Source organism: Cervus canadensis, chromosome 18, assembly GCF_019320065.1.
Source record: "Cervus canadensis isolate Bull #8, Minnesota chromosome 18, ASM1932006v1, whole genome shotgun sequence".
NCBI lineage: Eukaryota > Metazoa > Chordata > Mammalia > Artiodactyla > Cervidae > Cervus > Cervus canadensis.
In genome coordinates this window covers 9,418,786-9,435,794 of record NC_057403.1, presented here as the reverse complement: position 1 = coordinate 9,435,794, position 17,009 = coordinate 9,418,786, and the positions used below count along the sequence as shown (strand labels likewise).

At 45.1% G+C, this 17,009-nt stretch overlaps 2 protein-coding genes across 2 annotated transcripts in view; one reads left to right on the top strand and one right to left on the bottom strand.

Annotated features, from left to right (window-relative positions):
• Positions 1-564, bottom strand: part of LOC122420583 (zinc finger protein 91-like) — a 29,215-nt gene extending 28,651 nt beyond the window's left edge. Inside the window, 1 exon segment of the mRNA XM_043435833.1 lies at positions 535-564. Coding sequence (XP_043291768.1) covers positions 535-542 — 8 coding nt within the window. The 5' untranslated portion in view covers positions 543-564.
• The window catches only part of LOC122420697 (zinc finger protein 107-like), a 213,946-nt gene that overhangs the window by 160,575 nt on the left and 36,362 nt on the right, over positions 1-17,009 (top strand). The window lies entirely within an intron of this gene.

Here is a 17,009-nt window from a genome sequence, read left to right as displayed (position 1 = left end):
TTTCCTGCCTTCTCTATGCAGACCACCCCTGCGAGTTCTTCTCCTTTCTTTCTGCCTTACAGAGTGCAGGCCACAGTACAATTCCCAAGACATAACAGACAGAACTACCAGGTTACCTGACCCAGCCTGTGAGGCTTTTTGAAACAATGTAAGAGGGAGACCCACGTCCAACAGCCACGAGCTGCAGCCTCACACTCAGCACCCCTGTGACCTCAGGAAGGGAGCATTTAGGGCGGGAACTTCTGCAAACAAAGAATGTCAGTCTGATTGATTGGGGAGGGGCTCCTTCTAGGATGGGTGTGGCTCTCCAAGACCTGGTATCTGTGCCCATGAACTATTTATTGCCAAATTCACTCTGAAATGCAAGAAAGAAGAGGAAATCACTAATCCATTCAGTTCAGTTCAGTTCAGTCACTCAGTCATGTCCGACTCTTTCCCACCCCATAAAACGCAACAAGCCAGGCCTCCCAGTCCATCAACAACTCCCGGAGTCCACCCAAATCCATGTCCATTGAGTCAGTGATGCCATCCAACCATCTCATCCTCTGTCCTCCCCTTCTCCTCCTGCCCTTAATCTTTCCCAGCATAAGGGTCTTTTCCAATGAATCACCTCTTCACATCAGGTGGCCAGAGTATTTGAGTTTCAGCTTCAACATCAGTCCTTCCAATGAAAACCCAGGACTAATATCCTTTACAATAGACTGGCTGGATATTCTTGAAGTCCAAGGGACTCTCAAGAGTCTTCTCCAACACCAGAGTTCAAAAGCATCAATTTGAAGTAGGAATTCATAGGGCCTGGACTCCATCTCGGGCCTGTCCGGGCTGATCGTGCTCGGCCACCTCTCCAGTGGACTCTGAACTCTCTGCTTAGCGCCTGTGGGAATGACAATGGAAGGATAAGACTCCCTCCAGACAGGGGAACCTTGAAGATCATATCCAGGTTACTCATCACCTAAGAGAAAACAGACACTAATCACCCCTGCCTCTGGACAGTATCTATCCGAATGTAAGCACAGGCTTATTGGTTATTAACTGGTTGGAATGTAACCGCAGACTTATTGATTATTAACTGTTTGAACACATAACACATGAATGATGGGGTTATTGTGACTGTATTTACCCTTCCTTTGTAAGCATCAAGGGATTGGGGTGGTGGGTTTGGACACATACACATGGGGTATAAAGATTTTCACAAATGCTGGTCAGGGCCCTTGGCTAAGAGGAGTCTCTGCCTTGGGCCCGCTGGTGTAATAAACTGCGCTCCACTATCTGTATTTTCCTTCTGAGTGAGTTTGTTTCCTGGAAAACGAGGCTATAACATTTGGTGCATGGGCCAGGAAACTCCTCACTTTGAGGAGACTGGTCTCATTTGAGGCCACCCCGAGGCTTTGTAGCTTGAATCTCCTAGAAGGGGGAAGGCGCCTCGCCCCTCTGGAAGGATTCTGCTTCTCAACGCCCGGACCTTTCATGTTAGCAGGTAGTGGATGGCAGCAGGGGAACTGAGCGCTCAGGTGGGGAGGAACCCACCCAGCAGGGTGGAAGAGGGGGTCTGATCACCCTCCTGGGAGGGACTAGAAGGAGCGGGGACCCACAGGAGCCTGGAATAGGCAGGCGGCGACTGCTTGGTACACAGGTTGGCGAGCGTGCTAGGGTTTAGAAAGGTAATTTGTGAAGGTCATTTAGGAGGTGTGTCCACACTGTCTCGGGGAAAGTTATTACCAAGTGATCGCCAGGGGATTTTTAGGATAGGAAACTGGTCCTTGTATGCTCATATTCTGCCCTCCCCCAGGAGGTGTCCTGTTTGCTGTGAAATTCTTGTTAGGCTAGAAGGAGGGGGATACAGAAGTGAGTATGAATTGGCTTTTCCGGAGATGGCCTGGGACATGGGATATTTAACCCATCTGTGTTTTCATCCGCACCTGATCAAGCCCAAAAGGCAGACGGACTTTAAGGGAGAAACTGTCTTGGACCATGTGATGTTCTGGTTCGGCTGTGCTGCCCGGCGGGTGAAGACACACTGATCCCCCTTCTCTCTCTGGGATCTGGCAGGTAAGGCTCTTCTCACCCCAGTTAGGAAGGAGGCAGAATGGCAGTTTAAGTGTCACTGAGTGGAAATATCAGAAGTACATAGGGTACTGAGAACTTCGTAGATAGAACGAAAAGGAAAAGTAGAAGAAGGTCTGAGAAAGTAAGCAAGATGAGGGGAAGTGAATCTAAGGCAACTGTATTGGAGTGCATGATTAAAAATTTAAAGAAGGTATTAGGAGGAGACTATGGGGTGAAGATGAAGCCTAACCACCTCCACATACTCTGTGGTCGAATGGCCCTCTCTGGGAGTAGGATGGTCACCAGAGAACACCATGAACTCAAAAATAGTGGAAGCAATCTATACAGTAGTGACAGGAGAGCCAGGACACCTGGATCAATCTCCATCTATTGGATCAATCTCCATGGCTAGGGTTAGCTTGAGACCCTCCTACTTGGGCAAGGTCTGTATCCAGAAGGGAAAGGGAAAATGATTAATGGTACAAGAATTGACTGATGATAAAAAAGGAAATTCTACAGGATTTGGACGGGGATGACCTGCCCCCTCCCCCATGCTGGATAGTGACGCGCCTGCTTCACCAGGACCAGAGGCCGCCTTACTGCCCGATCCAGGGCCGGTGAAGTTCCTGCAGCAGCCGCTGCTCTGCCGCCAGCTCTCCTGGAGGTCCTAGAGCCGCCGTTTTGGCAAGCTCCGATCCCGGTGACAGAAGCCTCTGGCCAACACTTCCAGGATCCCGCTCCAACCGAACCGCCCAAGCTATACCCGCCTCTCCCGGTGAGGACTGACAAGAAGGGGAGGGAGACGTTGGAATTAAGCAGAGACCGCGCTCTGCCAGAGAGCTGGAGGGAACCAAAGAGAACAGACAAGAGACTTACAGTGCTAGCTGCTGGTCTGGGAAAGTCTTATCTCGGGCCCTCTGGAAAACCTCATCTGCCCCAGGGACAGGACAGTCCTTCAGCCATCCCAAGGGAGGCCCCGGTCCCCGTTACAGCCAAACCAGTGTGCCCGGTGCAAGCTTTTGGCCACTGGAAGAATGAATGCCCTAAGGCAAGGAAGGAAGAGGAAGTTCCTGCAGCTGTGGGGCTTACTGACTTGGAAATTAACTAGGGCTGCCAGGGCTCAGAGATATCAGGCCCCTCAGAGCCCATGGTAACCTTAAAAGTGGGGGACCAAAACACTGACTTCATAGTGGATACAGGAGCAGAACTGTCGGTAGTAACAAAACCTGTGGCACCTCTGTCCAAAAAGACTACCGCTGTAACTGGGGTATCGGGAGAAGAGATGATTAAATCGTTTTGCCAGCCCAGAAAATGTAACATGGCGGGGGGCACCAAGTGATTCATGAATTCCTCTACATTCCTGAGTGCCCAGTACCCCTGTTGGGAAGAGACTTGCTCTCCAAACTAGGAGCACAAGTGACTTTCTCCCCTGAGGAGAGGCCCACCTTCTGGATGGGCTCTATGACTTATTTGCCCTCTCTCTCAGTACCACCCCAAGATAAGTGGAGGTTGCATGAGCCTCTGAAGGAAGAACCGGGTAGGCTGGAAGAGCATGAGAGAGAGTTAACTCAATTATTCCCTGAGGTCTGGGTGGAAGACAACCCCCCTCCCCCCAGACTGGCTAAACATCACGCCCCAGTGATAATAGAAGTCAAACCAGGCACCATCCCAGTTAGAAAGTGCCAGTACCCGCTTTGGATAGAGGCCTGAGCTGGCATACTGCCCCACATCAATAGATTGAAACAAGCAGGCATTCTAGTAGAGTGCCAGTTGGCTTGGAATGCGCCAATCCTGCCAGTCCAAAGGGAAGGAGGACAGGACCATAGGCCTGTACAAGATCTCAGGCTAGTCAACCAGGCTACTGTGACTTTACACCTCACTGTTCCAAACCCCTATACCTTACTTAGCCTCCTCCCACCGAGGACTAAAGTTTACACTTGCCTGGATCTCAAGGATGCCTTCTTCTGCATACGCCTCAACCAGCGTCACAGCCCATCTTTGCCTTTGAATGGGAAGATCCAGTCGGGAGCACCAAACAACAGCTCATCTGGACTCCCCCACAAGGGTTTAAAAACTTCCCAGCCATCCTTAGGGAAGCCTTGGCTTCTGACCTGGACTCATTCCATCCAGAAGAGGATGGATGTCGGCTCCTACAATATGGGGATGACCTGCTGCTGGCTGCCTGAGACCAAGGAAAAATGCTGGAAAAGGGCAAATGCACTGCTCCAGCTGTTGATGGAAGCAGGTTACCGGGTGTCAAAGAAGAAGGCACAGATCTACAAAGAGGAGGTAAGGTATCTGGGTTTTGTTTTAAAGAAGGGCTCAAGGTTCCAGACCCTAATTGGGTCCTATATACTGATGGCACTAGCCTGATAAAACAAGGACAATGGCTGTCAGGTTAGCCAAAGCGGAAGGGGCCATCAACACTGAAAAGAGATGGTGGGAATTGCCAAGTGGCAAATTATTAGTACTGGAGGAGCTGGCACACACTCTGGTAAGCCAGACACACCAAGCGACCCACCTAGGCCATGCTACCTGCTCACAGGTTAATGCTGCCTCTCGGGGATGCAGACAAAATCCTCCAGTATTCAGCTGAAAGGCACGCTGCCCCTTGACCACCTGGGAGTGGACTTCACTGAAATGAAACCTCACTGACACTACCATTATCTGCTGGTCATGGTATGTACGTTCCCGAGATGGGTAAAAGCTTTTCCTACCTGGACTGAAAGAACATCAGAAGTAGCCCGGTGCCTGCTTAGGGAAATAGTTCCCAGATTTGGATTTCCTACCAGCATTGGATCAGGCAATGGCCCGGCTTTTGTAACTGAGTTAGTACAACAAATAAGCAAAACTTTAAACATCAAGTGGAAACTGCACACTGCATATAGGCCCAGAGTTCTGAGATGGTAGAATGAGTCAACCGGACACTTAGAGACTCTCCAGGTGGATCATAGAGACTGACTGCTCCTGGGTGGACTTGCTTCCGACGGCTCTGCTCAGACTAAGGATGACCCCACAGTCCCAAGGCTATTCTCCATACGAAATTGTGTATGGGAGGCCTCCTCCCATAATAAAACAGGTGTCAACAAATTTGCCTCAGGTAAGGGGTGATAGGATTTCACAGCAGATGGAACTGGGTAAGGTAATAAATCGGGTAACTAAGTTTGTACAAGAAAGGGTGCTGTTCCCCCTTGGGGAACAGATTCATGAGATTACACTTGGTGACCAAGTATGGGTCAAAGATTGGAAACATGATTTGCTAGCCCCTTGGTGAAAGGGCCCTTATGTTATTCTAACTACCCCTACTGCAGTTAAAGTTGCAGGTATTGTCCCTTGATCCATCATACGAGGGTGAAGAGAGCATACCACGCAGACTCAGAAAACGCTGAGTGGACTGCACAGAGGGACCACATTGATCCTCAAGAGACTAAGACCATCCTTAAGAAGAAGGAAAAGAAGACCCCAGACAAGCCCCTTCAGGATGAAGCCGCACAATCAACTCCTGCTGCTTGGCTTCATTAACGTGATTTTGAATTTAACTTCTGTCTCATCTCAGGACAATGTCATCACCTCATGGGCACGTTCCTACGCGGACTTCCACAACACCTACAACTTCTGGGTATGTAGGACTATGCCTCTGTCTGTGAAGGATGGACTTCCTTGGTGGGTGTCACCACTCTGCCAAGCAGATTTTAAACCACTCTGCTCTTTTCTGGGATGACAAAGAGACTTTCCTCTCTCTTGTCAATCATAACCTCTCCTTGCTCTCTTGGTGTAAGACCTACAGTCAATAAACTCGGGTCATGGGGTTACATTTGATATAAATGCCAGTGTAACAAAAGCCTAACCTACAACAAGCCCCAGTAAATCGACCTTATTTACATGCTAGGTGGACAAGATCTGTGTTTCAATGGTATGAGTATATTGCTGCCTTTTTCGTACCCTCTATAGGGACAACAAATATATTATGATTAAAGTAGAGGCCTTGACTAATTTCACAAACAGGCCCTCCTGGATAGAACAGAAGCCATCCAAGCCTTAAATGAAGAGCAAATCTAAATGAGAAAAGCAGTAATTCATAATAAAATGGCTTTGGACATACTCACAGCAGCTCAAGGAGGGACCTGTGCTATAATTAAGGTTGAATGTTGTGTACACATTCCTGACTTATCTGACAATGTATCAACTACTTTAGATGACATGAAAAACCAGGTAAAAGCAATGTCAAATGAGAACATTCCTTTCTGGACTTCGGTCCTATCTTGGGTGAAGAGCGATTGGTGGAAAACTGTATATACCACCATTAAAGTTGCCTTGATAATTCTGATTCGTGGGCCCTGAATTTTACAATGTATTATGAACTTTGTAACCCGAAGGTTGATGTCATTCTCCCTAATTGGCAGTTGGAGAGCCAGGGTGCAATATATCCCTATGAAGAATGCTCATAATATGAGTTAAGAGCACCAAGAGGTGGGAATGAAGAAGGAATTCATAGGGCCTGGACTCCATCTCAGGCCTGTCTGTGCTGATCATGCTCGGCCACCTCTCCAGTGGGCTCTGAACTCTCTGCTTAGTGCCTGTGGGAACAACAATGGAAGGATAAGACCCGCTCCGGAGAGGGGAACCTTGAAGATCATATCCAGGTTACTGATCACCTAAGAGAAAACAGACACTAATCACCCCTGCCTCCAGAGTATCTATCAGAATGTAAGCACAGGCTTAAATTGGTTATTAACTGGTTGGAATGTAACCCCGGGCTTATTGATTATTAACTGTTTGAATACATAACACATGAATGATGGGGTTATTGTGATTGTATTTACCCTTCCTTTGTAAGCATCAAGGGATTGGGGAGGTGGGTTTGGACTAAGAGGAGACTCTGCCTTGGGCCCGCTAGTGTAATAAACTGCAATCTACTATCTGTATTGTCCTTCTGAGTGAGTTTGTTTCCTGGAAAGCATGGCTATAATAAATTCTTCGGTGCTCAGCTTTCTTTATAGTCCAACTCTCACATCCATACATGACCACTGGAAAAACCATAGCCTTGACCAGATGGACCTTTGTTGGCAAAGTGATGTCTCTGCTTTTTAATATGCTGTCTAGGTTGGTCATAACTTTTCTTCAAAGGACTAAGCATCTTTTAATTTCATGGCTGCAATCACCATGTGCAGTGATTTTGGAGCCCAGAAAAATAAAGTCAGCCACTGTTTCCACCATTTCCCCATCTATGTGGCATGATGTGATGGGACTGGATGCAATGATCTGAGTTTTCTGATTGTTGAGCTTTAAGCCAACTTTTTCACTCTCCTCTTTAATTTTCATCAAGACCATTCAAGTATTACCTAAATCAAATCCCTTATGACTATACAGTGGAAGTGAGAAATAGATTTAAGGGACTAGACCTGATAGACAGATTGCCTGATGAACTATGGACAGAGGTTTGTGACATTGCACAGGAGACAGGAGTCAAGACCATCCCCAAGAAAAAGAAATGCAAAAAAGCACAATGGCTGTCTGAGGAGGCCTTACAAATAGCTGTGAAAAGAAAACAATGAAAAAGCAAAGGAGAAAAGGAAAGATAGACCTATTTGAATGCAGAGTTCCAAGCAATAGCAAGGAGAGATAAGAAAGCCTTTCTCAGTAATCAATGCAAAGAAACTGAGGAAAACAATAGAATGGAAAAGACTAGAGATCTCTTGAAGAAAATTAGAGATACCAGGGGAACATTTCAAGCAAAGATGGGCTCAATAAAGGACAGAAATGGTATGGACCTAACAGAAGCAGAAGATATGAAGAAGAGGTGGCAAGAAAACACAGGAGAACTGTACAAAAAAGATCCTCATGACCCAGAAAATCACAGTGGTGTGATCACTCACCTAGAGCCAGACATCCTGCAATGTGAAGGGGCCCTTAGCAAGCATCACTACAAACAAAGCTAGTGGGGGTGAGGGAATTCCACTTGAGCTATTTCAAATCCTAAAAGATGATGCTATGAAAGTGCTGCACTCAATAAGGCCCCAAATTTGGAAAACTCAGCAGGGGTGTTTTCATTCCAATTCCAAAGAGAGGCAATGCCAAAGAATGATCAAACTACTGCACAATTGCACTCATCTCACACGCTAGTAAACTGATCCTTAAAATTCTCCAAGCTAGGCTTCAGCAATACGTGAACCATGAACTTCCACATGTTCAAGATGGCTTTAGAAAAGGCAAAGGAATCAGCAATCAAATTGCCAACACCTGCTGAATCATCAAAAAAGCAAGAGAGTTCCAGAAAAACATCTATTTCTGCTTTATTGACTGTACCAAAGACTTTGACTCTGTGGATCACAATAAACTGTGGAAAATTCTGAAAGAGATGGGAATAACAGACCACCTGACCTGCCTCTTGAGAAACCTGTATGTAGGTCAGGAAGCGACAGTTAAAATTGGACATGGAAGAACAGACTGGTTCCAAATAGGAAAAGGAGTACATCAAGGGTGTATATTGTCACTGGGTTTATTCAACTTATATGCAGTGTACATCATGAGAAATGCTGGGTGGGAGGAAGCACAAGCTGCCAGGAGAAATATCAATAACCTCAGGTATGCAGATGACACCACCCTTATGGCAGAAAGTGAAGAACTAAAGAGCCTGTTGATGAAAGTGAAAGAGGAGAGTGAAAAAGTTGGCTTAAAGCTCAACATTCTGAAAACCAAGATCATGGCCTCCGGTCCCATCACTTCATGGCAAATAGATGGGGAAACAGTGGAAACAGTGGCTGACTTGATTTATCTGGGCTCCCAAATCACTGCAGATGGTGATTGCAGCCATGAAACAAAAAGACGCTTACTCCTTTGAAGGAAAGTTATGACCAACCTAGATAGCATATTAAAAAGCAGAATTACTTTGTCAACAAAGGTCTGTCTCGTCAAGGCTATGGTTTTTTCAGTGGTCATGTATGGATGTGAGAGTTGGCCTATAAAGAAAGCTGAGCACAGAAGAATTGCTGCTTTTGAACTGTGGTGTTGGAGAAGACTCTTGAGAGTCCGTTGGACTGCAAGGAGATCCAAGCAGTCCATCCTAACGGAGATCAGTCCTGGGTGTTCATTGGTAGGACTGATGTTGAAGCTGAAACTCAAATACTTTGGCCACCTGATGCGAAGAGCTGACTCATTGGAAAAGACCCTGAGGCTGGGAAAGATTGAAAGTGGGAGGAGAAGGGGACGACAGAGGATGAGATGGTTGGATGGCATCACCGACTCAATGGACATGCATTTGGGTGGACTCCGGGAGTTGTTGATGGACTGGGAGGCCTGGCGTGTTGCGGTTTATGGGGTCACAAAGAGTCAGACACGACTGAGAGACTGAACCGACCTGAACTGAAGTGATGGTGAGTGACTGCTTGGTGGGAATCACCTGGGGCCTTGGGTTGCTGGAAGGATTTGCTCTCAGAATTCTTCCCAAAGATACCCTGCCTGCTGCATGCTAAGTTGTCCAGTAGTGTCCAGCTCTTTGGGAATCCATGGAGTGTGGCCCTCCCTGGCTTCTCTGCCCATGGGGAGTCTCCAGGAAAGAATACTGGAGTGGGTTGCCATGCCCTTCTCCAGCGGATATTCCTAACCCAGGGATAAACCTGCATCTCTGACATCTCCCCATTGGCAGGTGGGTTCTTTACCACTAGCGCCACCTGGAGGCCCCATGATACCTTGAGTACTTAGTTTTTTTCACTCCCCTCTGCAGCCTGGGGGACACAGCTTTTCATATAATGATTTGCATTGTGACCACCTGCCTGCAGGTGAGGGACCTCCAGCTTCAGAGACCAGAAGCCTGAAGGTATTTCCATCACAACTTTCTTTGAAAATAAACTAGGGGCAGCAGTGAACACTGGATTAAAAATGTGTGTGCCTAGACGCTTAGTCATGTCTGACTCTTTGTGACCCCTTGTACTGGAGTGCACAAGGCCTCTCTGTCCATGCGAATTCCCAGGCAAGAATACTGAAGTGGGGTGCCATTTCCTCCTCCAGGGGATCTTCCCGACCCAGGGATCAAGCCCAGGTCGTTGGGCCTCCTGCACTGACCAGCGGGTTCTTTAGTAGTAGTGCCACCTGGGAAGCCCAAAAGTGTGTATGGGAATGGAGAAATGTCTGCGAAAATGATGCCCTAATTGCATATCTGATGACCAACAAAGGAAATAATGACCTGTGTTAAGTAATAAGTGACACAAGTCTCGGCTGAGAAAAAAAGACATGCAAGCTCAAAGTTGAGAATAAGGCTGTATTTGGTAGGAATGCTCGGTCTTGACCCCAGGAGACAGCATGTTAAGTGATTTTGAGACAGCTGACTCTCAGGAGGCAGGGCAGGAGAGAGACTGTATACAAGTTTGCAGCAAGGGGCAGGTAATCTGATTATTAAAGGTTACAATAATTAAAAAAAGATCCCTCACATGAAGAGATCTAGTGATCTTCTCTGTATGGTAAGAAGCAAGTGTCCAGGCTTATTGAAATAATTTCTTTCATATGCATCTAGCTATCCGGAAGTAATCCTGCTTCCTCGATGTTCACATCCTAATTCCTTGTATACTATAAGAGATGGGAGATGAGGCAGCTGGACCCCTCTCACATCGCCCCTCGCCCTCCACCCCACCCCCACCAGCAGTTGGGGAGTAGGAAATAGCCCATGGCTTCTGAAGAGCTGGCTTTGTTTCACCTGGGCCCAGAGACTTGCATTTACAAAAGGCTTTTTAGTAGTAGGGCTCTCCTAGTGGCTCGCCTGGTAAAGAATCTGCCTGCAATGCAGAGGACTGGGGTTCAATTCCTGGGTCAGGAAGATCCCTTGGAGAAGGGAATGATACCCCGCTGCAGTATTCTTGCCTGGAGAATCCCATGGACAGAGGAGCCTAGTGGGCTACAGTCCATGGGGTTGCAAAGAGTGGGACAGGACTGTGCAACCAACCTTCACTTTCTTTAGTGGTGGAGTGAAGATTTCCTTGTCAAACATTAACAATCTCAGATACGCAGATAATACCACTTTAATGGCAGAAAGCAAAGAGGAAGTAAAGAAGCTCTTGATAGGGGTGCAAGAAGAAAGTGAAAAAGTTGGCTTAAAACTCAACATTCAGAAAAACTAAGATTGTGGCCTCCAGTCCCATCGCATCATGGCAAATAGATGGGGGAAAAGTGGAAACAGTGACAGTATTACTTTCGTCTGGCTCCAGAATCACTCTGGATGGTTATTGTAGCCATGACATGGAAAGACACTTGCTCCCGTTTTCTTTTTGTGGATTCAGAAGAGTCTGCTGTTGAATAAGTTCTGAAGACTGATTAGAATCTTTACCATATTCACCACAATTATAAGTCTTCTCTCCAATAGGAGTATCTTTATAGAAAGACCTGATATTTGACAAATGGAACATTATAGTTACTCAGAAATGTGCACAGTTTTATTAGGACTCTCAAGAAATGAAACAGCAACCAGATTCATGCAGGTTCTCACAAGCCAAGAAGAGCATTTTAGTTCTCACTGTGAAAGAGAAAGGTAATCACCAGACAAGATTTCATCATGGTTTAACAGGAAGAAGGCAGCAGGTGATAGCCGTCTATGACAGAAACAGAAATGAATCCAGACTTCTCCAAAATCGTTTCCAATGAAGCAGATCTTCCGAAAACACAGGACAAAGAATGACTTCCTCGCTGATGCTTGGACCTCTCACCTGAGCCATTGGCTCCATCCATTGATACACACCTGGGTACATGGCCATGTCTCCATTCTCCTTATACTCCTGGGACCCTTCATTTCCTCCAGAAAAGTGACCAGGTCCAACTTAGAGACCACAAGACCTGTTCATCAGAGAATGGAATATTTGTTTTGCTAGGGATTTATCACTTTCCAATCTAATATGTATCCAGGTGAGAAGAGAATGCATGGTAGAATGTTAAGACAGCCTAGAAAAAGATTTCCCCAAATACTTTATTGAAAGCACCTATACAACACTAACTAATACATAAAAATCTGATCCTGACATTCTGGTCACATACTACAAGGCAAAAGTAAGTAGTGGAAATTTGATTTGAAGAGGGGGTGACACCATTTTATATCACAGAACTTATAGAATTAGCACTAACCTAGAAGTGGCAGTTTACATAAAGGAAGAAAAATATTTAAATCATCATGAAGTCTTCTTTTTAAATTCACAACTTCCCATTTTCCCATACAAAGCAGGGATCTGAAACGCTGTTAAAAGAAGCAGAAGACTCCAAGAGACATTCTAGAAATGCAGGAACCAAAACCCTGAGAGCAGATAAGAGATTCTGGAAGGAAGCTATCCTCAACCAAAGTGGCCAGGTTCCTATAGTTCTCTAACATCATGTCCCCATACACTTCCCATTGACTGAGGTCCAGGCAACCCACTCCTCTTGAGTGAAATCTATGGTCACATCCTGGAACACCAGCTGTCCTGGAAATACAGAGTACAGATGACATGTGTCCGTGAGAAGACTTCCTAACGTGCCCCAAGATGACAAAAGAAGCTCACAGAACTGGTTTCGATATAGGAGAGTGTTTGGTGTATACTTTTTACACAGAAATATTTTCTACCGAGTTCCTAACCCAAGAAATGATGAGATGTGACCCACAAACCATTTCAGAAACTATTCTGAACTGGAAGAGAAATGATAAAATAATCAGAAAAACATTGGCTCTTTTTTTTTTTTTTGGACACACCACCTGTCTTGTGGGATCTTAGTTCCCTGACCAGGGAATGAACCTGGGACCCCGCCATGAAAGCACCGAGTCCTAACCACTAGGCCACCTAGGAATTCCCGGCATATTTATTTTTGAGTGTTGTATTTGTATGACACAGGATGAATTGTCTATCAAGGAAACAGGTAATATTTTTTAAAAGCACACTCTGATCCAAGAGTTCTTGAGTGGGACAAATGTGCCGTTTATTTTAACAAGCTTATTTTTTTCTTAGTATTTTTAGCAAGCTTCTTTTAACTAGTAATGTTGAAAATTCTGCTCCATGAATGACCATTTTGAACAGTAATGAAGTACGATAAGTACTTATAATAATAAGTAATGTACGCATTCATACTGACTTTTGAATTTCAAGTGTTTTACAAATTTTACAGTTCTAGTAAGATAGCATGCTCAGTAGCAACAATCATTTTAACTATGTACTATATACTATATATCTTTCTGATAGCTTTTATAGAGTCTTGGATGTGCAACGGAAACAATTTAAAATCAATACTGTTGTTGTTCCACCTTTCTGCAAATATATAGTGAACATTCCTTAAACAACTTAAGTTTCTTTCACTTCATGTACTCTAAATTTTAGCTAATAATACACAGACAAATACAAAGGGAGAACTCTGAAGAAAGTTCACAGAAGTTTTTCTAATTGTGAAGAATATAAAAAACAAGAAAAAGAATTGATCAAATCATTTGAACATTTTCATGTATACATATACTAAAATGGAACTATTTATTCATTTCACTAAAAGGAAACAATCTAAGGACATGGAAAATATGTCAGAACAATTTTCAAAGGTTGGAATAAATAAAAATATTCATGAAATGATGATGTCTTTTATATATACCCTAGGTTTCTGCCGGAACACACAGATGCACACATAAAGACACTTAAGGGAAAAGCAATCTTCCATAAGTAACAGATCTTTTGGAAGAAACATTTTTAATCTACCTTTTTTAAAACTCATGCGTATTTTTGCATTTATGGTAAAAAAAAATTCTAAATTGTGCATGACTGCGTGCTAAGTCACATCAATCATGTCCAACTCTTTTTGACCCCATGGGCTGTAGCCATGCAGTTTTCTCTGTCCATGGGATTTCCCAGGCAAGAATACTGGAGGGGGTTGCCATCTCTTTCTCCAGGGGACCTTCGAAACCCAGGGATCACACTCAGGTCTCCTGCATCAGTAGGCGGATTCTTTACCACTGAGCCACCTGGGTTCACTGAAAACAATTCTTCCTCTTTAGTAACAGGAATTAAAAACACAATATGAGAAACAGTCTACAGTTTATTAGCAAATATACCATGACACCTATTTAGAACACATTTCCAGACCTATGTGAAGAAATTGTAAATCTTTACTGAAGCACATAAAGTCTGAAAATCACAAGCTTTACTTGGAAGATGTAGTGATAGAAAGACTTCAGTGACTGCAAATTCAAAACAATCAAACTCAAAGCAAACATGGATATTTCAAATATAAGTCTCAGCTGTATCCAGGGGAGCCAACATAATTTTGAATATAAAAAACAAAAACACCTAAATAAAGGGAACTGTCAAATTACAGATGAAGCAATCACTGTATAAACTAGTTGAAATTTCAAAAGAAATGAAGCAAAATAGCTTCCAAGGTAGTCAAAGAAGGCCACCTAAAGAGAGACTTAGACATTATTTTGAACAATAAAATAGAAGTCTTAAACACAACATAATATTTTGTAATCATGCAACAGGTGAGGTATTCCAAGGTAACATCAAAAATAACAGGGGAAAAAAAAAATCAAAGCCAGAAAGGAAACATTAAGGTTTCAACGTTGTGTAATAAAGAATTTAAGGACTTGCCTGATGCTCCAGTGGGTAGAAATCTGCCTGTCAGTGCAGGGGACACGGGTTCCATCCCTGGTCAGGGAAGATCCCACAAGCCTCGGAGCAACCAAGCTAGTGTGCCACAACTGCTGAAGCCCACATCCTCCAAGCCTGCCAGGGATTAATACAACGACTGAACCCGGGCCTTAGAGCCAGAGCTCCACAACAAGATAGTGGCCCCTCCTAATCACAACAGAGAAAGCCCAAGTGCCTCAGCAAGATCCCAGTATAGCCAAAACTAAATAAATACTAAAAGTTAAAAAGAATTTCGCAGGCTTTGGTCCCCAGGGTCTGGAAGTTTTTAAACTACTCTTGGAATTTAAGTTTTCTCACTCTTGTAAATTCCTTAGTGTCTGAAGTGGCTTTATTACTCTCTGTAGGCCCTGATAATTTATGCTAACAAGATGACTTACGGTGGGCCCCTAGTTTAATAATGGGATGACTCAGGTTGTGAGGCTGGGCATTTCACAAAGACCAACGAAGTGACTAGAGGTTTGGGGCTTTGAGCCAGGTGGGCTTATTAGTCCAAGCTCTAAGGAGGGGAGAATGCTGGAGATGTTATCGACCACGGCTACGTGGCTAAACCCCAATAAAAACTTGGGACTTAAAAGCTTGAGTGAGCTTCTTTGGCTGACAATAGTGTTTTCTGTCACACTGACGTGCCAGGTGGGCAATGGGTCCCTTGGGATGATGACTATGGTTAAGTCCAAACAAACCCATTCAGAAGTTAAGAAGCTTATCAAGTCCAAAGAAACAGCATTTCAGGAAAGAGAGACAAAAGAAACAAATATAGGCCTCTTACCTGGGAACGAGTCATTTTTGACTCCTTGCTTTCCTCTTCCTCTGGGCTTCCTTCTAAGGTAAGATCAGTCTTGTGAAGTGACTCCAGAAAACAGGCCATTCAATGCTTAGAAAAACATAGCGAGCTCCCTGTAACACAGCCCCACACAGAGGGAGGATCTCAGCAGGTACAAATCACAATCCTCTACGGCCACGGACACAGCCAGGATTCTGGAACACAGAACCAAACGAGGTGGTTTTCAGTTTCATTCTTTTGTTCTGAACTCGCGGCCCCTCCTGTGAAAACCACATAATCTATGCTGACCCTCCCCTTCACACTATAGGCGAGGCCCTGACCAACCTGCATACAGAATAGAGCCTCATCCAACTCATCATGGATCAGAGACGGAGGGGTTGAGCAATGCAGGACTTGAAGCAGCGGCGTCTGCACGTTAGAAGGTAGAACTGCCAGAGAAGGATATGGATCCTAGAACGATACTACCAGAAATGTGATGTGGGCCCTAGGGATCTGGCAGTTAAGATAAAGGATTTCAGAACTTCTCTCAGAGCGATGCTGGGACACACCGGGGGCGGGAAGGTGGGGACAGTAGTTTTAACCTCCACCAGTTCAATCACTCAGTCGTGTCTGACACTTTGCGACCCATGGACCACAGCAGGTAAGGCTTCCCTGTCCATCACCAACTCCAGGAGCTAACTCAAATTCATGTCAATCCAGTCCGTGATACCATCCAACCATCTCTTCCTCTGTCGTTCCCTCCTCCTCCTGCCTTCAATCTTCCCCAGCATCAGGGGCTCTTCAAATGAGTCAGTTTTCTGCGTAAGGTGGCCAAAGTATTGAAGTTTCTGCTTCAGCATCAGTCCTTCCAATGAATATTGAGGACTGATTTCCTTTAGGATTGACTGGCTGTAACTCCTTGTAGTCCAGGGGAATCTCAAGAGACTTCTTTAACGTCCAAAGACACCCCGGAAACTCACGTGTGGAGGACAACAGGCTGAGCGACTACGAAATCCGGGTTTTAAACAAACAAACATAGCAAATTCACTGGAACTCCTCCGTCGCTAGTCTACATTCACTTCCGGGTCTTCAGGCTACTGCGCCCGCACAGGCGGAGGAAGCAGTACAGACGGAGGTGACTGGGCTACGCCAGGGCCAAGGAGCCGCGAAATAAGGGCAGTCGGTGGGACGAGGCCTGAAGCGCAATTGTGTAGGGGCGGGACCAGAGGGGGCGGAGTCTTATCTCCCCTGGCCCGGCCCCTGTCCGTTTTGGGATCTGTTGATCCTTCTGTCGGGAGAAATATGCCTGAGAAATATCAATAACCTCAGATATGCAGATGACACCTCCCTTATGGCAGGAAGTGAAGATGAACTAAACTTGATGAACTCTTGATGAAAGTGAAAGAGGAGGGTGAAAAACTTGGCTTAAAGCTCAACATTCAGAAAACTAAGATACGGAGACAGTGGAAACAGTGTCAGAATTACTTTCTTGGGGCTCCAAAATCACTGCACATGGTGACTGTAGCTATGATATGAAAAGATGATTACTCCTTGAAGGAAAGTTATGA